The 23,640-nt window shown below is 34.2% G+C and overlaps 2 protein-coding genes across 2 annotated transcripts; one reads left to right on the plus strand and one right to left on the minus strand.

Moving 5' to 3' along the window:
• Positions 1–524: 524 nt before the first annotated feature.
• LOC101207926 (uncharacterized aarF domain-containing protein kinase At5g05200, chloroplastic) lies at positions 525–9,350 on the minus strand. Its single transcript, XM_004146382.3, has 10 exons — positions 8,962–9,350; positions 8,435–8,577; positions 5,758–5,871; positions 5,325–5,513; positions 5,087–5,242; positions 3,120–3,385; positions 2,931–3,028; positions 1,782–1,960; positions 1,023–1,139; positions 525–951 (listed from the first exon to the last, which is right to left on the minus strand). The coding sequence occupies exons 1-10, from the start codon at positions 9,149–9,151 to the stop codon at positions 772–774; spliced, it is 1,632 nt and encodes a 543-aa protein (XP_004146430.1). The 5' UTR covers positions 9,152–9,350; the 3' UTR covers positions 525–771.
• A 3,332-nt stretch (positions 9,351–12,682) lies between these two features.
• On the plus strand, positions 12,683–22,910 carry LOC101207676 (hydroxyacylglutathione hydrolase cytoplasmic). Its single transcript, XM_004146381.3, has 7 exons — positions 12,683–12,873; positions 13,023–13,145; positions 13,294–13,455; positions 14,754–14,832; positions 15,556–15,669; positions 21,675–21,851; positions 22,345–22,910. The coding sequence occupies exons 1-7, from the start codon at positions 12,827–12,829 to the stop codon at positions 22,417–22,419; spliced, it is 777 nt and encodes a 258-aa protein (XP_004146429.1). The 5' UTR covers positions 12,683–12,826; the 3' UTR covers positions 22,420–22,910.
• The last annotated feature ends 730 nt before the right edge of the window (positions 22,911–23,640 follow it).

Here is a 23,640-nt window from a genome sequence, read left to right on the forward strand (position 1 = left end):
TGAACAATGAGTTCTATTGTCTAGAAAAAAAAACTAGTTCATAGCCCAACCAATATACTCAGATATCATATTGCCACATCATACTATCTATTTAATAGTTAAGTAACGAGTTTAATTAAGTAATGAGTTTAATTAAGAAACCATTTAGAGGGTATTTGTATTTTGAGAATCAACAAAGTTAAAATTTAAAAACATTTATTACTAGATATGATTGAAAATATAGATATTTGACAATCTTTAGACAATCAGGTTTATTTTAGTAAAAGCTTCTAAGGATGTTCAAAATAAATCCTATGTCAAAGAAACATGATTGTAGATAGTTTGAAATTCCTATAAGGTGCTTAAGATTAATAAATCAAAAGTCAAGAATCGTGGTTATAAACAATTTGAACTTTGTGTAAGGTGGTCAAGATTTTGATAAGATTATGAAAGCAATAGGAAAGAAAATGTGGTCCAAATTAGCAACTTGTAATGTAACTCCAAAAACTTAATATGTGGTTAAGAGAATAACTAATTACTCATCCTTCCTCTTATACTTATTATTCCATTTCAGGCCTCAAATGAAAATTAGAAAGCACAAGTTGCAAGGGAGAAACATTTTGTAGTAATTATTATTCAGAAGTATTCACCACTCTACAACATAAATTGATGGTTGTATCATGTTATATATATATATGCAGTAAAGACTAATGTATTATTCTACGTTAAACATGCCTACCTGTATTTTGTAGCAGAATTTTATGAACTTGATGGGCTGATATTCCATCATATTCATCTGAAACTGTCTTTGTATTTGTTTCTTCGGTTTGAAACAATTGAAATCCTCTGATCTTGAAGCATGTTCATATCCGGGGCCAGTAACCGGGTGTAACGGTCAAAATACAAGAGTTGCTTCATGAGAAGCGCAAACTCTCGAGGAAATCTTAGCCCGTAGGATTCACTAACCTGGAGCTGTAAATGTGTGGAGAATAGTATCATTGAGGGTTAAGAAGATAGGACAAGAAAATGCTAGTAATACTTACCACATCAAGGAAAAGTTTGTTCATTTGCCTCTCATCTACAAGTATATTCGCGGCAACAGCAGTTGAACCACTTCTTCCTTCCCTGGCTGTTGCTATCACAATTTCAGTATCCAAATCCTGCATTGATAGAATGAGAACAATCTGGTTAGGATATTTGTGTTTAATTCTATTTGTAAACGATCACAAAGCCGGCGAGATCCTTTGTTTGTGACAAAAGAAAAGGTGCTACTACCGTTTAATGCCCTTCCAGATAACTAAATTGCTTTTTTTTTAGAAAAAGGAAATATAAGAATTTAATCAATACAAGTACGTTATACAATTAAAGCCTAATCCAAAAAGATCTACCAATTGGTAGAGGAAGAAAATAATTTTCAATTTTCAATTGGTGTTTTTTGTAAAGTCTAACGAGGTGTTTGGCCCAAAGAGTTAGAGTCAAGAGGAGAGATGGAATTGTTAATTCAATTCCTTGTTTGCCTGGAGTTATTAATTCAACTCCTTGTTTGCTCAAAGGGTTCTTGACCTCCCAAACTAAAAACATCAATTTCATGCTTATTTCGAGCGCTCTCTAAAGGTGTTTGACCAAAGAGACTAGTTGGAGGATAGGGTTGTAACTCCACTCTTTGCTTGCTCTAAGGAGTTCGTGGATCTCATAATTAAAAAAATAAATTTCATACCTCATTAAGCCAATACTATGAGTCACATGACTAAACTCCCCGCTTAACAACTTAACTGGTTTCCCCAAACTCTCTAAACACTTACCTTTATTGTGGAAAATATATTTTCTAGATCTCTGGCAAAGGCCACAGCATTGACATCATTGTTAGTGGCACCCATTTGGATGAGGGCAGATGCCATTGATTCATAATCTTCAGTTGCAATTGATGCCAAAAATACATCCATGGCAGCCCATGTTTCTGGAGATATGCGTCCAACAATTCCTGAAAAATATTTTATTTTGTTTTGCCATGTCAGTAACACACGTCATTTATTTTGCAGCAAGGTATGTGGCAGACCACAAACACATTATAATTGCAGTTTGTAAGAATAGCTGTTTTAGAAAAGGATTTTGGAATTTTGAACTTCTCAAAAAATGGAATCTCATGAAAAGTTATTAAAGGCTTAACCAACATCATTAAATAATTGAATTCCTGCAAAGCGTAACAAATAGCAATTGATCGAATGCATTGAGAAATAATATAGGTTTAAAACAATGGAATCCATATCTCCAAATAACTGAAATTCAAATTCAACACTGAAAAGAGAGAAGGGGCGAGGCAGAGTTCAGATAAAACAAAAATTTTGTGACACCAGTATTTTCGCTAATTAGAAATTACACCCACATCATTCCGAAAAGCTTTCAACTCTTTGTTACATCACCGATGGAGGAAATTTCAATATTATATCATCTAACACTCTCCACGATTAGATCCCCTAAGGCTGCAATCATTTAATTAGGGAAGGACATGGGATTGAGCTAGATAGAAAGCAAAAAAGCCATGAGACTGGAACTAGGAATGTTAAATGAAATGGAAGAACTCATAGTGTGGTGGGAAGAAGAACGGTTGACAACTTTCCCTAAGGTCTCCCTCTCCCCCAAGAACTAATAAAAAATCTATTTAGTTCCTTCTCCACCTCCTTTCTGTGTAACCTCCTGCCCATATCAAACTCTTTCTTAGAGCTCGCATGGCCAACAAACTTATCTCTCATTTTAAAAACTCTTATTGACCCACTTTTTTAGTTAAATCTATCAACTAACTAATATAACTAACCCGTGGAGCTTAGTTGCGCAAGCTTGTGAACCAAGTGAGGGGGGAGTTAATTTGATGGTGTTGCTCTTTCTCAATCAAAGTTGTTTTTACGGGAAAGGAAAGAAACATAAACTGGATACAAGAAGTGAGTTGCACATACCAAAATCAAGGAAACCAATACGGCCATCTCGTAATAACCACAAGTTGCCTGCATGAACATCTGCATGGAATGTGTCACACGCAAGCAAACTACCAAACCTGCAATGGTGTTTTATATCAAATGTAAAATGCATCGGCAGAATAAATAAAATTTGAGTAAAAGCAAGGGAAAACAAGCATTGGATCCTACCAGACATTAAGCGCAGTAATAAGACTGGCTTCTGGGTTGGGAACAAGAGAACTTATAGACTCTAGGTCCGTGAGAGGAACACCATATAGCCTTTGCATAGTTAACACTCGTCTAGTACTGCAGTGGTGATATACTTTCGGAGCTGTAGCCTGCCTCGTGAGTCCCATGTCTTCCAAATATCTCCTGAAGGACTCAATATTATTAGCCTCCTTGTAAAAGTCAACCTCTTCAAGCATCGATTCTCTTATGTCCTTCACGATAGATACCTGAAGAAAATAAAAATTCAACTTCTTTGAGTATCATTTCTGGTGTATCCTCCAAATTCAACCGACTAAAAAGTAGAAACCAAAATCTTGCGAACTTTTACAATATCAATACACCCACCTATGGAAAGTTAAAGTGCTTGTTTGGTAGAGCATAAAATTAGAAATTCGAAACAAGGAATTCAATGGAAACGGAATTGTATTTCATGTTTTCAAACATGTGATTGGTAGCAGATTCAGAAATTAGATTCTAGTTTTAACAATAGTTTAAAATGTGTTTGACACTTATATTTATAAACTATAAAACTAGTTGCAATTAGTCACTAATATTTAGCTGAAAATAAACTATTATTAATATAGGGCTATTTCAAATGACAAATATAACAATATGAACCAAAATATTTACAAATCATAACAAAATATCACAGTCTATCTATGATGGACTGTGATAGATATATATATCATGATAGACTACTAGTAGTCTACCTTGGTCTACTATAGATAGGTTGTGATATTTTGCTATATTTTTAAAAGTAATTATAATGGGTAGCAATTTTAGGAATAATAATTAAGTATATAGCAATACTTTTTAAAAAATTTCAAATACAGCAAACATCGTTGATAGACCAATAATTGTAACATGGTCTATCATTGATAGACTTTAACATATTTTTTTATATTTGCAGTCTTTTTTAAACGTTCTTATATATGCTAATATTTTGAATAACTATATCTACAACTACCCCTATTCTTAAATATTTTCAAAAGTTTTTCATTTAAAATAATTTTTCATTAATTTATTAATCAATATGAATGTTAAAAAAACTATATATCATTATTTGGATTGTTTTCAAAAATAACAAAATGAATTAAAATATTTACAAATACCACAAAATTTTACTTTCTATCAACGATAAACCGCGATAAAGCTGATAAACTGTGGTATTTTACTATATTTGTAAATATTTTTAACAATATTGTCATTTACAACCATTTCTCTTATAATTTTGTAATGTTATGTAATTTATAATACATTACATAAGACATCATATTTTAAAAAAAATGAATTGAGTTTATAACCTGACATATTTTATTTTTAAATGGTTTTATCTCTATTTAATATAATTATGAAATTTGATATTTAAAATCCAAAATCTAGATATAACGTAAACACAAAACAAGTTTTCAAAATTCACAAGAATTCAAAAAAGGTTTTAGAAACAATATCTGTGTTTTTTTGTCAAACATATATTCGTTGAACTCGGTAAATTTGAAAACATAAAAAAAAAAAAGAATCTAAATTCTTTACCAAACAACCTTAAACTTCTCCAAGCATTTATTCTTTTGTCATTCACAATAAAACTTAAAAGAAAAGCAACATTATACACATTTAAAACTGAGAACTCTAATGAGATTTTGTATCTAAAAAATAAGGGAGAAAATCAAATATTACTCCCAAACTTGCCAAGTTGTATCAATCGTCCCCCCCTAAACTTTCAATTTCATCAAATCCATGAAATTAGACTCTAAACTTAGACTTAACACTGTTATTCTTTAAAATTTGTTTGCAGAAAAAGGATGATTTTTGTGGTGAAGGATGAATGAATAAACAAAATGACAAGAAAACCTAAATTGCACTTTTTTTTAAAATAATCCTTTCAAATTTCCAAGTTCCAACAGCAAGAAATTACTTTGATATCTTACCAGTGATGCACGGCTGAGTTCGGGATTCAAGAACTCCAATATGCGAGCAACAATATATACAAAATTTAGATCTGCTACCAATATGTCCTCTATCCCTGGTTTTAAAACCTTAATAACCACATCATCTCGGGAGCCCCTAAGCCTTGCACCATGAACCTAGACATTAACTACAATACTCAATAAGTATAAGCATTAAGAAAACTTATTTAAGAAATCAAGATAGTCGATATCCTTGTACCTGAGCTATTGAGGCTGAAGCAACTGGGTTGGGGTCAATATATTCATAGACACTATCAATCGGTCTCCCCAAATCATCTTGTATGATTTTCTTGATCTCTTCAAAAGGAATTGGAGGAGCTTGGTCAAAACATTTTTGAAACTCCTCCACGTATTCTTGCGGAAAAAGCGTGGGAGCAGATGCTATGAACTTCACAGTAAAGGACCAAACATAATCAATTTCAACGAGGAAATACATAAAGAAGGATCAACAAAAAGATGGATTGCATTAACTAACTCGTGACAAAGTTGATACATGCAAATAGCAAATGTCTTCTTCATCAAGGATTTGTTGAAGATCAAGGGTAAAGGAAAAAAAAAAGAAAGCTGAAGCGGTAATACAAAATGTGCAATTTCACTTTGCTACACTTGAATGGGCAATGATCATTACTTACCTGGCCTAGTTTGATGTATGTTGCCCCCATGCGTTCAAACAGCCTCCTCAAATAAGTTGGGGAAAGTAATCCTAACTGCAATTCTGTCGGCAATCCAGCTGATGAATTTGCTGACTACATGGATTGAGAGGGAGGTCAGTGGTTCTATACTAATAAAAAGATGCATATAGGGGCATAGCATATTTAAGAAATTTATAAGCTTATATATATTATCAGCTCAAATTCACCAAATAACATTATATTGACTCTTAAATTCCAAAGAATACAAATAAAGACATCTCCTGCAGGACTCAGATAATTTTATGAATAACAATGTTACCCAAAATTTTTAGACATTGAAACTCGGAAAATGAAGTACAAAAAGAATGTTACTAGAGTCTTCATCAGAACTTGACATATATTTATTTCTCAAAATACCTAAGGAGCAACTATGAGATATGGATTTAGCAGCCAATACCAGTGACAATGAACTTCATGAATATAACTTCCAATCATAAAAGGAATGTAGAAATCATTCAGAACTATGTAAAAGAGTGCAATCAACTTAGAATTGAAGCAAGGAAGATGCAGGCAAAATAGTTGAAATAAGTCGAGCCCCGAATCTCCAAGCAATTGTTCTGTGAAATCATTATCCCACCATTTGAAACCCTCTATGCCCATGACAAAATAAGGCTTTACACCCTTGTGGAATTCTAGAAGCACCAAGATAACTAATATTCTACTGTGGATTATGATAAATGGTAATCTCAAGACATTTGATGTTTTGCAGAAGAAACTCCCACCAAAAGCACAATGCCTTCAGTTTGTTTACTATGTCTAGGAAGCAAAAAGTCTTTAAAACATATCTTTTTTGAACATTTTTATGCTAGTCGTGAGTGGATTTTTGTTTTTTGTTTTGCAATTTTCAATCGTTATTGGGTGTTTGCCAGTAAGCAATGTTTCTCAGCTGCTCTTGGGTGGAGTTAAAGCCATTTTATTCAGAATTGTGGTTAAATTTTAGAAAGAAAACAAAGAATCTTCTATGACAAACTTCTTCCTTGGATTGATTGTTTTGAATTAGCTCGGTTGAAGACTTCATCTTGGTGTTTATTAGCTAAGCCTTCTGTAGGGCAAGTTATTACCTTAATTGAAATTTATTCATATATTCTTTCTAATTTTAAAATGGTTATTTGCTATTACTTTTGCCTTTGTATCTTTAGATCGTTAGTCTCTTTTCATCGCGTTAATGAAAAGCTTTCTTTCTTGTCAATATAAATACATATACATATTGAATTAACGGGCTGTTCTCTCCCAATTGCTTGCTACATACCAGCCCCTCCAATCTGATGATGGATTTGTTTTGGAAGCTTGATCTATCTGGAAATTTCTCTACAAAATTTTGTATTGATTCTAAGTGTGAAAACAGCACCATTTTGTTTGATGGCCCAACAGATGTTATTTGGTCCAACCGCTATCCCAAAAAGATTAAATTCTTCCTTTGGGACTTTGCACATAAGGGCGTCCCCATACATGACAAACTTCAACGCCCTCTGGCTCTCCCCTCAGTGGCAATGTCTCCAAACTGGTGTTCTCTTTGTCATAGGGACATGGAAACTCAAAGCCATATCTTCATATTCTGCCCTTTCTCCAAGAGTTTTTGGAACCACATCCTTTCGTGCCTTTATCTAGTTCCTAGGGATATTACACATTTCCTCTCCCTCGTTATTGAAGATGATCCCTTCAAGGATAGAAAGGGTCTCCTATCGAAGCAGCTTGGTAGAGCTTTTTTGTGGTCGGTTTGCTTGAACGGAATAATCGCCTCTTCAACAAAAATGCTCAACACTTTGACCATTTTTTTACTATGAGCTTATTTTGACTATCTCTTGGTGTAAATTATCTAAACATTTCAAATCATATAGTTTTGATTCTCTCTAGACCAATTGAAGATGTCTTTTGTAACTCTGTAGTCTGTTGGTTCGGGGCTTCTTCCCCTCTCTTTTGTAATTTCATATATCATAAATTTGTTTCTTATAAAATATATATAAAGTTTCTGTACACATAATCAATCCTATCGTCTATTGAGAAGAATTAAAAAGGCTCTACCATTCAAAAAAACCTGGTTCGTCTTATCAAATGTGAACCGGGATTCTGAACTCTTAGAACAAGAATTCACCCTTCATAATGTGTTTTAGAACAAGATAATTGCACTATACATTGAAAGCAACTGAACCAATTTTTCATCAAGAATATAAAAAGTTGCTTCTATAAATATGAAGGCAAAGATTAAGTCATCTACTTTTGAGATTTAAGGTTCAAATCCCTACACCACATTTATCTCAAAAAATAATAAATAAAATGACTGCCAGTAAAATTACACGGGATTTCAACTGGAAAAAAAGAAGAGAAAATGACAATATAAAACAAATATGGATGCCCTTTCAGCGAAGAGAGGACCAAATCAATGTGAAAAAAGATAAGTTTCTATCTGAATGTTGGTTCATTCACAGTACCAATATGAAAAAAAAAATCTCCACACCTAAATGAGCTATATGTATGAGTTTAGTGAATTTCTTCCTCACAAAATCATCTTAACTGTGAAGAAATAATTTGAAAGCCAATCATTGTTCAAAAGACCATGTGAAAAAACAGTGATTACAAACACAAAGTAAAGCAACTGAAAAAGTGAAAGAACTGATACCTGTGTCACATCTGCAAGCCACTCTCTACCAACTCCAATAAATGCTTGGATACCTTGAGCTAGCCTTATGGGACCACGTGGACCTGTGTTTATGGAGGTCTGCACGATGTCCTCCAACAGTTTAGGTAAATTTTCTATGCTAGCTGAGAATTGCAAGTTATACATAGCATTTGGTTAGATTTTGATGAGGATGGTGTCAAACAGATGAAACCACATAAAAAAATATCTTAACAAATCAATAACTTCTGATTTTGATGAATATAACAGTGTTTATACAATTCACAACATACAATTGCTATGAAACTTCTGCGTCGAGTCAATATTTCCTTATCCTTCTTCCCTAACATACACAGTCCATATACTTATTTTCATCCCAATTGTTCAACACTCGAACCGAAGGATGTGATAAAATTTTCAACAAAACACAAATAGCTTCCGAATCAGAATAAACAAACAATCAATTTCTGAAGTGTTTCAGAACAGACAAGCTCAAATAAAAAGGAAGAAGAAGAAGAAGGGAACTGTACTTTGAAAGCGGGAAGAGAAGAGGTCTTGAGCTGGAGAGTAACGGGCAAAGAGACGAAAGGCGTTTGACCTGAAGAAGCCATGGTTGGAATTCCTCGTAGCTATGGCGGGAAAATGAAGGCTACGATGAGGCGACGATTGAGGATTGAACAAAGGCAATCGAACGCCTCTAAGAGCTGAAACCGAAGTCATTTGGCAACCAATTTTGTTGATTTTTGTTCCGAAAATGAACGAAATCGTTGGCGAGAACAGAGAAAATTGAGAATCAGAGTGTCACTGTCGAATCATGTGGTGGTTGGTGGTAATTGGGGAACAGAGATGAGGCCTTCAATCAATCCACGAACCTCTACTCTTACAAGATCACTTTTAACGTTTACAAATGTATTAACCTTTTGTCGGCTTATTGGCTCGTTTGGACTATTTAGGAGCTTGAACGTAATCACGTTGGAAACAACAAGAGTATTGTAAAAGGGCGTGAGTAATTCATAAAGGTAAACAAGCAACAACTAATGTATCGATTGTTTAATTATCTTTAATATTTTTTTATTGTCTGTTTAATAATGAAATCATAAATATACTAAAATGTAATCCCAATTGATTTTTTTATTTCCATTTTGTTCATTTTTTCTTTAAGCTTGTGGGGTTATTTTTCTGGCTCAAAATATTTTTTCTTTAAGCTTGTGTAAAAAAAAATGTAAATTCATATAATTGAAAATTAAAGTACATATTAATTAAAATTTTGAATTACAAACTAATCATGATCATGATCTTCATCTCCCTTCCCAACATCCTCTTTCTACTATTGTCGTATGCGTCGAATACATCTTTGATATGTGTCTGCAACATTAAGTCATTTTGTCTGCTTAATAATATGTTCTACATTTACCAATGTTTGATCACACATTGAACTAAAATACGGTAAATTGTGTTCCACCAATTATTTGTTTACCTCTTAAACAAGATTATTATACCAGATTTAAAATAAAAACATTAATAATGTTCATTTCATAAAATTATAAAGTGTATCATATTAAAATTCTTACCATGCAGTAATCTTAAGCGTTATAAAGTGCGATAATTATTTTGTAATTGAATTTTACAAAAAAAAAAAAATAGTCATTTGATAGAGTTGGATCATGTGTTGCTTCTTCTTATGTACAACAGACATGATGTGTATGCCACATCGTGATATACTTGTCATGAATCTTACAACAATCTTGATCATGTTTACCTTTTAAATTATTGTAATATAGTGTTGAGTTTGTAAAGCACAAAGATGGTACTATTTGCAGCATACCAAACTATCGCAACACATGATCTAGTGAATGTCACTCTAACAATATAGAAGCATATCAGAGGGCCAAAGTAAGTCCAAACTTCTTGAACATTGTGACATTGATCAAACAGTAATGTCATAATATTGTGTTTGTATGGTATCTAATTAATCTATTAAAAAAAACAAACATAACTAGACAACAAAAAAATATGTAGTATTCATTTTTATAATACTTTGCTACCTGTGTGTTCAATGATTGATTAAATACATGTCGATATGTTAACAACATATTTGTTGATTGTTCAGATGCAGGTAGGACATCGCTCCCTATAATGTTTTAAAAAATAGTAGCAATAAATTATAAAGAATGCAATATCTAATTACAAGAAATTATAAAATAAAACAATTTATAAATAAAGCGGTACCTGAAACTTAGTGGACGATCAATTGGGGCATATGATGCTCATACTTGCAACAATATTAGTGGTCCAACTATCAAGGATTGTGCATTACTAGCTTAACACAATTCCTTATAAAGTCATGCAAGGCATATAACGCCCCAAGAGTACGTACCAACTTAGTCAAAATAGCCTAACATAAAATGTACCAAGGTGTTTGACTTGTCAACGAAAAAAAAAAATCTCCAATGAGTTACATTATATACGTACAAGCATATCTCGTGAGTGTTTAGAGATATGGTATAACTCCCAAGAAATCTTTATAGCCTTGTGTCCAATTATACATCAACGATCTTGTAACAAGTTCCCCATTAACAAGTAGCCATATCTAGATTGTAACGTCTTGCAAAGTGACGGTGCATTCCCCACAAGACATATGAAATGTGTAGCTCTCAAGTTTTCAACGCTCCACTAAAGCAATAATGAAGTGTCATTCCAATTGATAAATCTTATTTGAAAACCCTCAAGTAATCCCGCAACTTCTACACATGGCGCAATTCGTTAATCAAATTGGATTGTGCGTTGAGATTTTACCTCTCTCATTCGACAACTCAAAACTACAATAAACGAAGTATCCCCTACAGACTGTGAGCAATGAGACTATTGTTGATACAATTGCATAACATTAACAGGACTTGGTTTCATTATACATTACAAAAAGAAATAAAATTCAATGAGTCAACTCAATCCAGTAACAAATGAAATTAAAATAACATAAAAGTAGTACATTACATACAAATCCAGTGTATTTACTCTATGGGAACTTTTATATTAAAGTATGATATTTTTCTACATACATTGTATTTCTTAAAGTACAATTTAAGTATGTTAGAATATATAAACATATATTATTTGAATACCTTGAAAGATAATAGTCTATACTTCGACACACTTACAATTCATCCTCTGTATACATGATATCTATTATTGTCTAACAATCCATTTTTCAAAAATCTAGATGTTTTACTACATAGAAAAATGTTGAAATTTCCAATTTTATATAATAAAAAGTCAATTATGTTAGACGTTGTGTGGGTCCACGAATTTTGCTTTGTTCAATTTTGACTTTTTTTGTTGTTTCGGCAAAAAGACTTCGTTTAAGGAACATTTTGAAGAATGTTCTAGTGGGGCAATTTTTTTGTTCCCTTTTGAATTTTTATTTTTCATTTTTGGTGAAGATTTGTTGTTTGGATTTTACTCGCATGTTTGGACATTTTTCGATATGCAATTTTTTTTGCAATATTGAGAAAAAGACATAGTTGGTAAGCAAGAAGGAAGATATTGAAGAATAGTTTCTCGATCATACACAAAGCTAGAAGCATGTAAGTTCTCTCTCACTGGTGTGATTTGTTGCTGTTACTTGTATCTAACATCGATGAGTGCTGAGATTTTGATATTTGAAGTTCAAGCTTCCTTTGTATGATGAATTAAAGAACTTTCATATACGTCTTGATGAAGGACGTAATTTGGGGGGAGTTCCTCCAGTTTATTATCTTAATCTAATAATCTATGAGAAATATGATTAAGTGGGGGGTTTTGATTAACCATATCTATCTTTAAAATAGTTGTGATAATGTATTACTATTAGTACTGAGTGAAGAAGTGAGTGTGAGCCTTTGTACTAAGAATAAAATAGTTTAATTATCATTTATATATGTGGAAATAATAAAATATATGATCTCGAGTTAAGACCCTCCAAACATAGTCGGTGTGTAATCAAATTGATTTATTATTTTGTTTTTTTGTTTTTTTTTTAAATTTTATAATCAAAACAAATCTTGTGAGAAAACTTGAAATTTTGCCAATGTTGCTCCTTAAAATTACTTAATAATTTGGGCAGGGTGAAATCAATAATTCTAATTATGAAACATTTATATAATATTTTTAAATTTCGATCGGATTGGATCCACGTTGAATTATCGGTTGGGTTGGTTTGGTTCACTGAAACTGTTTTTCACAAAACCGAGCATCTGAGTGTCGACCCACCGAGTTTAGGAGATTCTGGACGTTGCATTCAGTATATTTTTATCCATTGTCGCCGACTCTCTTTACTCATCTACATTGGACTGCATTGCTGAACTCAACGAGTCAACTCAATCGTTTCTAGAGTTGGAAGAATCTGCTTCAGCGCCGATGAAAATCCATTACATTCCCTGCTTGGAAGACAACTACTCTTACCTGTATCTTCTAATCAAATCCCCATATTCATTTCTTCCGTCATTTTTCACTTCTGCTACTCCAATCTGAAGTCGCTGTTGGATTGCATATTTTTATTTTGCTTAGTATGAATGTAGTTCATTGTGATTATTGGGTTCTGGGTGCATCTCAGGATCATTGATGAGAGCACTAAAGAAGCCGCGGTTGTTGACCCTGTAGAGCCAGAGAAGATTGTGAATATTGCTAATGAACATGGCGTTCATCTCAAGCTCGTTCTTACGACTCACCATCACTGGTATGATGCCCCCTTTTCACTCTTATATTGATTATTGACTTATTTTTCATTTCACTGCTTCCTGTTTCTGTTAGTTTACCTTGAATTGCTGGCGGATGTTATTGGTGTTTGTGAAGTCGTTCTTATTCACATCGCTTTTACTTTTTAGGGATCATTCAGGGGGCAACGAGAAAATAAAGCAGCTGGTTCCTGGAATTAAAGTATACGGTGGTTCCATTGATAAGGTTAAGGGTTGTACTGATGCAGTGGAAAATGGTGATAAGATACCACTTGGTGCTGATGTTGTTATATTGTCTCTTCATACACCTTGGTATATCTTATTCTTTTTATGTAGATTATTCCATCCTGAAAGAGACAATATCATGTTATGATTCTTCTGAGTTATATAGATTGTTCCTTAATTGAATTATTAGTTCGTGTGGACCCTGATTTTCTCTACTCCCTATCATTTTCTGCCCTAGTTTTTGTGTTTTTAGTTGTAAACATAAGTATGCTTTCTTCCAACCGTCATGGTTTTTCCTAGGAGTAAAAAAGGAGACACAATCTCAATAACTAATTAAGCGCTCATAGGTTCAATCCATGATGGCCACTTACCTAGAAATTAATTTCCTATGAGTTTCCTTGACACCCAAATGTTATGGCGGGTTGTCTTGTGAGATTAGTCGAGGTGCGCATAAGCTGACTCAAACACTCACGGATGTAAAAGAAAATACGTATGCTTTCTTCCAAAGTGTTCAATCTAGATATGATCTCACAGCAGTGCAAAGCCTTCAATTCAATTTACTTATTCCAGGGGAGGGTAGCTACTCAGTCTATCTAGTGCAGTCAGTTATATATATAGGAAATGAAGGTTGTGCTCATGCATTCACAAGGGTGTCGTATTGTAAAGCAACAAACAACAAACAAAGTAGCATCCGCAGTTACAGTTACTACATGTTGAGGGTGGTGATGCTTAGCTGGCTAGGAAGGATGTTTAGGATATTTAGTTGATCAGCAGTATTTTTGGCAGAACCTCGCTATCTTGAAGTTTGTCAGTCTGCATATTGTTTATATTTTTCATATTAATGCAAAATGTTACTTGAAACATGAGGGGCATGTTGAGATGTTGAGAATCCCACATCGAAAAGACCATGGAGACTCACACTTCTTATAAGTTAGATGATCGACTACTTCTCTCATTGCCAATTGGTTTTGAGATGGAATTTCATACTATCAAATAAAAACCTATCACTATTAGGCAAAATAAGTAGGAAAGAGTGTAGATTCTTTTTTAAATATCCAATAAAGATTATTCATCTTTCCACCTTCTCTGCTGAGTTAAAATTTTTTAGACATTCCAACTGTTGATTATATATAACTCATAAGCTTCTTGCTGGATGTCAATGAAATCAAATCTTGGCTTTTGTTAGAACTGAACTCATTTTTATTGGACAACTACCTATAATATGTATGTAAGATTAGTCTTTATCTGAAGTCAGTTGTTTCTTTTAACAACCTTTCACTCATATTTGGGTGGGATGTAGAGAAGAATAATTTGTCTTATCTATATTAAATGTTATTTCCCACCCAATTGTTCTTGATTTTCTTTGATTGGTTCTCTGTCATCAGCCACACCAAAGGGCATATAAGTTATTATGTCTCTGGCAAAGAGGGTGAGGACCCAGCTGTATTCACCGGTGATACACTGGTAAGTCAATATTTAGAGCATTAATGATTTGTTTGTCAATTTGCTGAAAGTTTCGATGAGATACCAACAGTTGAAGACATTATTTTCATTCTGCCCATTTTGAATTAAGAGAAGGATGGAGTAGAGGATTTAGACTCATAAATTACTTTCCCAAAACTCAAAAGTCTTTCAAACTTCCATAAACTTAGCTGTGTAAATACACTTCGGGATTTTCTATAGCCAAATTTCCATATAGTGCCTGAAAGAGTATGAAGCCTTTGCTCCTCTATAATGCCTCTGTCTCCACTAGACTCTAGAAGTGTGCAGGGGGAGTGTAAGAATGTCCTTGCCAAGGCAGATAAACTTTCAGGGTACATTTGATGATATACTGTTTTATGAGATGCTAATCAGCCACCCTTTAACCAAGACATTTTCTAGCAATTCCTACTCACCGCATTAGGAAGCTCTTTAGAAAGTCTAAGTCTGGTAGTTAGTCAAGAGATCAACTTGATAGTGGTAGTACCGTACTGATATGATCTGTGCATTTCCTTTCTCTCTGATGGGGAGCCATTTCTTACATTAAATGGTTCCAGTTTTGGGTATCATGTATCCGCTAGCGTTTACACTTCTGTCAGAACAATACAAGTCAGTAATAGCTCTTTTATTTCCTTTGGGTACTTGATTCTCATGCAGTTGTTTCTTAATGTATAATTTGTGCATCTTAACTTTGGTTTCTTTGTGTAGTTCGTTGCTGGATGTGGTAAGTTTTTTGAGGGAACAGCAGAGCAGATGTATCAATCTCTATGCATCAAATTGGGTTCATTGCCAAAGCAAACACGTGTTTACTGTGGCCATGAGGTAATTAATTATCTGACTCTTATTCATTTTCTTCCCTGTTCAGGGTTTTTTATGGTCACAATTTCTTCTTGTGGTTTATTTTGAGTTTATTTTGTTCGTAGATTCCATTTTGAGGGCGTTCTTTCTGTTTGACTTTCCTTTTGTACTTCAATTCATCTTAATATTTATATTTTGGATATTCATGAAGAAATTATTATTATGATTATGATTATTATTTATTTTTATTTTGGAGAAGTTTGCTGGGTAGTTTTTGAAACAGAAACAGATCTCTTTATCAATAGATAAAAGGAGACATGAGCTCAAAGTCAAATTACAATAGGGTTATACAAGAGCTTTAAAATAAACTAGGAATCATAACAGTCGCATCTGGACATCTCAACTAGGTGACACCCTACAACGACCTCATCATTTCCTCAAGAACAAAAGCGAAAAGGAGAAAACAAACTCAATACTAAGCCATGATAATGGATCTTTACTAGGTCATGACTGGGTCATGACTGATAAAGAGTTTAGTACAATAAGGAGTAACCATAAGAAAGAGAAAAGAAAGTAAAAACAGAATAAAACAAGAGCAACAGAATGAGGTTGGAAAAATAAAAGCTCTCCAAGTTAAGTTGAGATGTTGGATTCTGTAGCTTTCAAAAAGATTTGAGAGGGTGCACCAGAACGGGGCATTGCTGTGTGCTATATCAAAACAATGAAAACAACCCATTGATTTATCATGAAAGACGTTAACAACATTTTCCCAGAGTAGTGTAGCTTCTTTATTCAAGCTGAAACCTCTTAATAAAATCTGCTCCAAAAACCCAAGACAGATTAAATTATTTTGAACAGTTTTTCCCAACAGTTAGCCGAATATTTACAGAAGATGAATAAGTGCTGGGGATCTTCTTTATTCTGTAAATACAGCAGACAAATGGAGGGAGAGAGATGACTGTTAGGCAGTTCATGTTGGATAGCTGAGGATACATCCAAATTTCCCACCATCAGGATCCAAATAAGGATATTCACCCTTCTCGGACTGCTAGACTTCCAAATGGCTTTATAGAGTGATTTGTCCAAAGGGGAGGGAGGGGATAAGTGATGAGTAAGGGACTTTATCGTAAACTTCCCGCTGCTATTTAAAGACCAATCCCAGCTGGCAGCTATCAGCCTACCATGATCTTCAGAAAGACTTTTATCTGCTATTTTACCCAGAAATGATTGGGATTCTAAAATTTCCTCATCCCTAGCAAATGGCAGAAAATAATTGACCATGATGCCAATGAAAAGTCCCAATGATCAGCGACCGAGCCACTGGGGGCTATGGCAATTCTAAACAGCCGAGGGAAGGCTGACTTAAAAGGTATTTCACTCTCCCATGGGTCTAGCCCAAAGGCTATCCTTCTTCCATTTCCCAGTCTAAAGGTTGCTAAAGCATCAACTTTCAACCACGATCTGGAAATGCTAACCCAGGGACACTTCAAACATTCCTCACCTTTGCCTATGGCCTTGCGGCGTGCCAATTAAATGTATCTTTGCATGTATACTTCTGGTAGTTAGGCTAACCTTCTTAGTTATTGGTTTGCTGATGTGGCAATTGATTTAGAGTTTGACTGAAATGGCTAAGAATCAAATGCCAAAGTAATTTATAGAAATGGGGAATCTAGAAATGATTGACCCAAAAGAAAGGGATGCATAGGCTAATTTACCAATTTATGAATTTATATGTTTTCAAACAAATCAATGAAATAACAAGAACAATGAACTTGGAATTAATCCCAATGACACTTTCTAGTTAAAAAATTTACTAAATATGCAAGAACTTTCAAAGAACTTACTTCATATTAATTTCTGATCCCTTTCAAGGAAGCATAAAAACCTTCTCACATTTTTTTTTGGTCTTTGAAAGATTTCACGCCATGACCACCTACACTAGATTGCCTTCAACTTTAGCTTTAGAGAAAAACGAAGGTCATCTGGCAAATACACAGGCTTTTGGAAGACTCCATAAACGTAAAAGATGTTCACAAGTTTTAGCAGTTTAGATTTTTTGGTTTTGATGGATGACCCAATAACGGTTTTGATCTATTTTCATGAAGATGAAGATTTGAGATGCTCCACGCGTTTCTTTTTGTCCATTAACTAACTGAAATAATCCTAAAAATATGGATAACATATCACTTCCAAGAATCTTTTGCTCTTCTCCCCTTTTCTACAAGAGTAAGTATATTAGGTCCCTATCATTAGCCTTTCCAAGAATCTACGTGTCCTCAAGTTGGAAGTGAGAAAAGTGGAAAGAGATACCAACAAAATTTTTCCCACATGGCTTCTTCCCCATCCATGCTCTCCCCTTGAACAAGCGCATTATAATTGAACTTCATGAATAAATTCCCAAAACAGTCCCAGATTCTATAATTTAAACATGTGGACAGCAAGATCAACGTATGCGTAAGGGTTTGATAGGAATCATGTGACTGACTTCTGCTCTCTGAAGTTGAGACATATGGGAAATGAAACGTATTAAGATTGTGCAAGGTAAAACTCGAGCTTATAGGCAACTGTTAATATAGTTTCAATCTAGTAAGGCCAATAAGATCTTGATGCTTATCATTAGCCGATTTAGTTATGAAATGCTGAATGCAGCTGTAATTTTAGTTAAGCTGAACTACCTAATGTAAAAGGCATCCTGTCCTTGTCATAAGTGTGCATGATAGTTTCTGCTTGTTGATCGAATAGAGTAAGATTGCAACTAAAGTAGATTGAGAACAATAATAATGAAGAAAAAGAAGGGAGAGGATAGAGCACAAGAATTTTATGTGGAAAACCCCTAAACAAGTTAGGGTAAAAACCACAGGCAAGGATAGAAGAATTCACTATATAAAATAGGAGTTACAAACTTTCTTTCCTATTGAGGAATACAAAGCTCTCTTATAAGAACAAACTCTCTCTATTTTATACCTCAGCCTGTTGGAGATTTTGGGATGGTTTGGCAACCAGCCAAAAGATAATTGGCCATCAAGCAAATCCAATGGTTCTAATTTGTCCTTGATAGATGTGAAAGATCCAATGGCCATAAATTAATCTTGGACAAATTGTGAGATCCAATGGTTCAAAAGATTGTCTTCAAGAAACTTCTTGAATCTTAAAGAAAATTCTTGATAATTATCCAACAATCTCCTACTTGGAGATTTGATTGATAATCAATCACATCTCCACACCATTCTTTCTTCCTTGCCATCTTCATGTTGCTTATGTTTCTGTGAGGCCATTTGAGGATCAACACCAAATGAACTTGTCAACATTGACTTCCTTTGTCAAGTAATCTACTGGGTTTTCTTTTGTATGAATTTTATGCATATCTACTATTCCTTCCTCCACTTTCTCACAAATGAACTGGAACTGCACTTGAATATGTTTGGTCTTGGCATGGAAAGCTGGATTCCTTGCAAGATACAAGGCACCCTGATTGTCACAAAACAAAGATTTTCTTATGGTGAATCCAATGGTAGTAGTAGTTAGTTAGTATATGGTGAATCCTAGCCGAGAGCATTGGAATGTTGTTAAAAGGATCCTTAGATACATTAAAGGATCCATAGATGTTGCATTGTGTTATGGAGGAACAAACTTTATTGTCAGAGGATATGTTGACTCCGATTATGCAGGTGATCTTGATAAAATCTTTGTTTTGTGACAATCAGGGTGCCTTGTATCTTGCAAGGAATCCAGCTTTCCATGCCAAGACCAAACATATTCGAGTGCAGTACCACTTCGTTCGTGAGAAAGTGGAGGAAGGAATAGTAGATGTGCATAAAATTCATACTATTGAAAAGAGAGACAACGAGTTCACACCAATTTACGTGGAAACCCGAGTGCCGGGAGAAAAACCACGATTGTTTGTGTTGTTATTATTTTCTAATGAATAAAGCAATAGGTACAAGGGAGAATAAATAGAGTACACAATGGAATAAAAAAGGAAAAGATTTAGGAAAATAAGGAATACATTCCCATAATCTTTCCATAATTATTCTAGGATTCTAACAAGGAAAAAGCCTAGAAAAAAGGAAAGAATTCCAACACATACAAAGAAAACCTAGCAGATTACTTGACAAAGGCAATCAATGCTGACAAGTTCATTTGGTGTCAATCCTCAAATGGCCTAGTAGAAACATAAGCAACATGAAGATGTAAAGGAAGAAAGAATGGTGTGTAGATGTGATTGATTATCAATCAAATCTCCAAGTGGGAGATTGTTGGATAATTATCAAGAATTTTCTTTAAAATTCAAGAAGTTTCTTGAAGACAATTTTTTGGACCATTGGATCTTACACTTTGTCCACCATTGGATCTTTCACATCTCTAGAATATTTGGAGCCATTGGATCATACACATCTATCAAAGACAAATTAGAGCCATTGGATTTGCTTGATGGCCAAGTATCTTTTGGCTATAAATAGGTGAAGACCCATGGTTTCCAAACATCCCAAAATCTCCAACAAGTTGAGTGAAGTACACGAGTTTCTTCTTATAAGAGAGCTTTGTATTCCTCAATAAGAAAGAACGTTAGTAACTCCTATTTTATACCGTGAATTCTTCTATCCTTGCTCGTGGTTTTTACCCCAACTTGTTTAGGGGTTTTGCATGTAAAATCCTTGTACTTTATCCTCTCCCTTCTTCTTCTCGTTATTATTGTTCTCAATCTACTTTAGTTGCAATTTTACTCTATTCAATCATAGTCCGTATCCACTGAGGATGAAGATACCTTTTCAAGTTCAACTATAGGTAATGGTCTTGAACTTATTTGTCCACCTCTGGAATCAAGGAAGTACGAGCTGTATAGTATAAAAATGATGGAAGATCTTGGCTGGTAGGGATCAAAAAGGATTGAATTGGGCATAATTTGGTTTGTGCATGGTGGAATATATGGGTGAGTTTCTAAACAACAATCAATCTTTTCTCTTTGACCACCATTTCTGGTTGATAAACTTTACTCTGCTTGAGTTGGGTACCTTGCAGGTGGAAAGGTTTTGTCTAAGAGTGCACCTGGGTATTTAATTCTAATTCTGTCAATACTGTCATCTTTTTTAAGAATTCATTATGCCCACCCAAAGATAATATGTTCTCAAACGATGCTAGATGTGGTTCGAATGAAATTTCTGTAGACATGAAGACCAATAAGGTAGGATGGGGCCACTCTTGATAGTGAGCTCAAATGCCAAAAACCCATTTATAAGTGACGCCAAATCATTGCCTTGAACTTAAAGCTTTTCTGAAAAGAAAGCCATATGGACTAGTATTGGTGCATTTGTTTTCAGTCCAAATAATTTCGAAATTTTGTGTAGGGCCAAGAGAGAGCGGGATAGGCATTAATTTGCATATAAGAGAGAATTTATAACTCCCTCAAATGGCTTATCCTTTGGCCTTTTATTGTAAAGGTTATTGTTTGGAAGATTTGGGGTGAAAGAAATTTGAGGATCTTACAGACCAAAAGAAAGTGCCTCCTTGGAAGTTTCAGATTCATCTCCTTTCTATGCGGTTTTTGGTGACAAGGAACCTCAACTGTAGGTTAAATTTTCTCTTACATTATTTGGGAATTCTTTTGTAATCTACTTGGATGGGTCTTTCATTTTGTATGATTTCATTCTATCAATGAAATGCAAGGAACGGGTTCTTATAGGGGGAGGAATCAGGGAGAAGATTAGATCAGTTCGTAAGAGGGAAAAGGGCTTACTGTTTTGCCACAAATGAACGCAATTTAATGGTTATCAGTTTTGGTGTGCGATCAACAGGAAACTTTGGTGCATTTGTCTTTATTCCCCCTTTTAATAACATTATGTATACAATGCTTTGTTTGAATGCTGTTAAAAGTGGTATTTATTGTACAGATTTCTTAAAAGTGATACTTGGTGTAATGATTTCTTGGTTGGAAGGAGACAACTAGTCACATTTGTCGTGCCTGTTTTGTAAAACTGATTTGAATTTCAACGTTTTGTTTTTGATATAAACTAAAAGTTCTCTTTATACAGTACACAGTGAAGAACTTGCAGTTTGCTCTGACAGTTGAACCAGACAACGAGAAGATAAAAGGTAAGTTGTTGTGGGCTCAGGGTCAGCGACAAGCTGGACAAGCCACCGTTCCTTCTACCATTGAAGAAGAAATGGAGACAAATCCTTTCATGCGAGTTGATCTTCCACAACTTCAGGTACATATTATTAAAGGTTCCAAGTCTTTTAGAGAATAAGTTTACAGTATTGTAGGCATTGCTTTTTAATGTGTTTTACCTCTGAGGTTGGTCAAGAATGGTTGGTTAATTTGACGAGTGAGTTGTGATTAGCATTGCCTCATGGAAATAGAGCTTTCTTCAGATATAGTCCAGCAAGAACAACACATATTCATTTGGTAGCAATTCCATCATATCCCATATTTCTCGCACTTTTGAACTCCACATCTAATTTCTTTTCAACTAGCGTACAGATTCCAGAAATGGCTACATGCTTTGAAGTCTTATCTCACAGACCAACCGAAGCCATATCTTTGCCCTTCTTCAAACTCTGATTTGTAACGTTTCTAGAGAAATCTCTAATGAATAATAGAACAAGATCCATTTTAACACCATATCTCAAGATCTTTGCATAGTTCAAGTCACTTGATACGATGACAACGATTTACACGTTTTGGTGGTTTTACTGTTGCAGGAGAAGGTAGGTAATCATTCTCCAGTTGAAGCTATTAGAGAAATCAGGCGGCTTAAGGACAACTGGAAGGGTTAAGTTGACTGATACCAAACCCATGTCATAGTTTGGGGTTGCAATCTCTTGTACGCAGGTATAGCACTTCGTAATAACAATAATAAAGGTTAAATACATTGCGTTTGATTGTTGTCTTAGTTTGAGGACACAATCCCCTGAAAATAAAGCTTGGATGGACGTGGCTTGGTTATACACTGAATACAGGGTGCATGTGCAACCTTATTTCTCTCAAATGATGTAGTTAACAGTATGTAACTTTATTTCTTTTAAATGTAGTAGTGAACAGTATGTTTTACACTTTTTCTTTATGGTGTTAAGAGTCTTGTACAAATTAGATGATGTTTCTTTGATTCGTAAGTTGGGGTTTTCCTAGCCCATATGGTAAAAGTTTGGGAATGTCATTTTGTTAAGTGATGGGGTCTTCCACAGTTCAAAAGAGTGGTGTAACACATAAAGCATTCTCTACTTCGAAGGAGCCAAAGGTGGGCAAAGGATAAGTTCCTTGTGATGTATATGCAAAATAAAATCTCTTTAATTTTCTTTAATTTATTTACTTTAAGGTCAAGGTTTGAATCTCTATCCACATATTGTGAATTAAAAACAAAAGAGAGGAGGATAAAATGCATTTTTGGTTTTAAGGTTTGAAATTGATGTTTATGTTGTCTTTACTGATATAAAACACGAATATTAACAAGTGATGTAAAACTTAGAAGAACAACAAGAACAATGATATCACATAGAGAAACAATAAGAACAGAAAATATATGGAGAGATAAAGTAAAGAGCTCTTTTACTCATTTGTGAAAGATATTTATAGTAGTGTAATGACTAGCAATTATTAAAGAAGGTGGAGGGAAGTAGGTGGAGAATTAATTCTCCCCATCCATTTGAGGTAGAGGAAGAATAATTTCAATAGCAATGAAAATCTAACCCAATATTTTACAACACTCTCTCTTTAGATTTTCATGGTATATAATTTATATGCCTCATTAGAACTTTATTGGAAAAGTACTAACAATGGAAAAAGTCTACATCATATATACTTTAACAATTGCCTTAAAAACCTTTTTAGGAAAAATTCAATGGAAAATCCTAATTGAGAGAAAAGAGTACAATGTTGTTTTTCTCTCCCACGTGCGAACATGAATTTTAAGGTTTTTGAATTGTCGCATTTTAATGTTGTGCACCAATTTGTCAAATGTTGTAGTAGATAATGCCTTTGAGAATAAGTCACCAAAACTG

This window comes from Cucumis sativus, chromosome 5, assembly GCF_000004075.3.
Source record: "Cucumis sativus cultivar 9930 chromosome 5, Cucumber_9930_V3, whole genome shotgun sequence".
NCBI classification, from domain to species: Eukaryota; Viridiplantae; Streptophyta; class Magnoliopsida; order Cucurbitales; family Cucurbitaceae; genus Cucumis; species Cucumis sativus.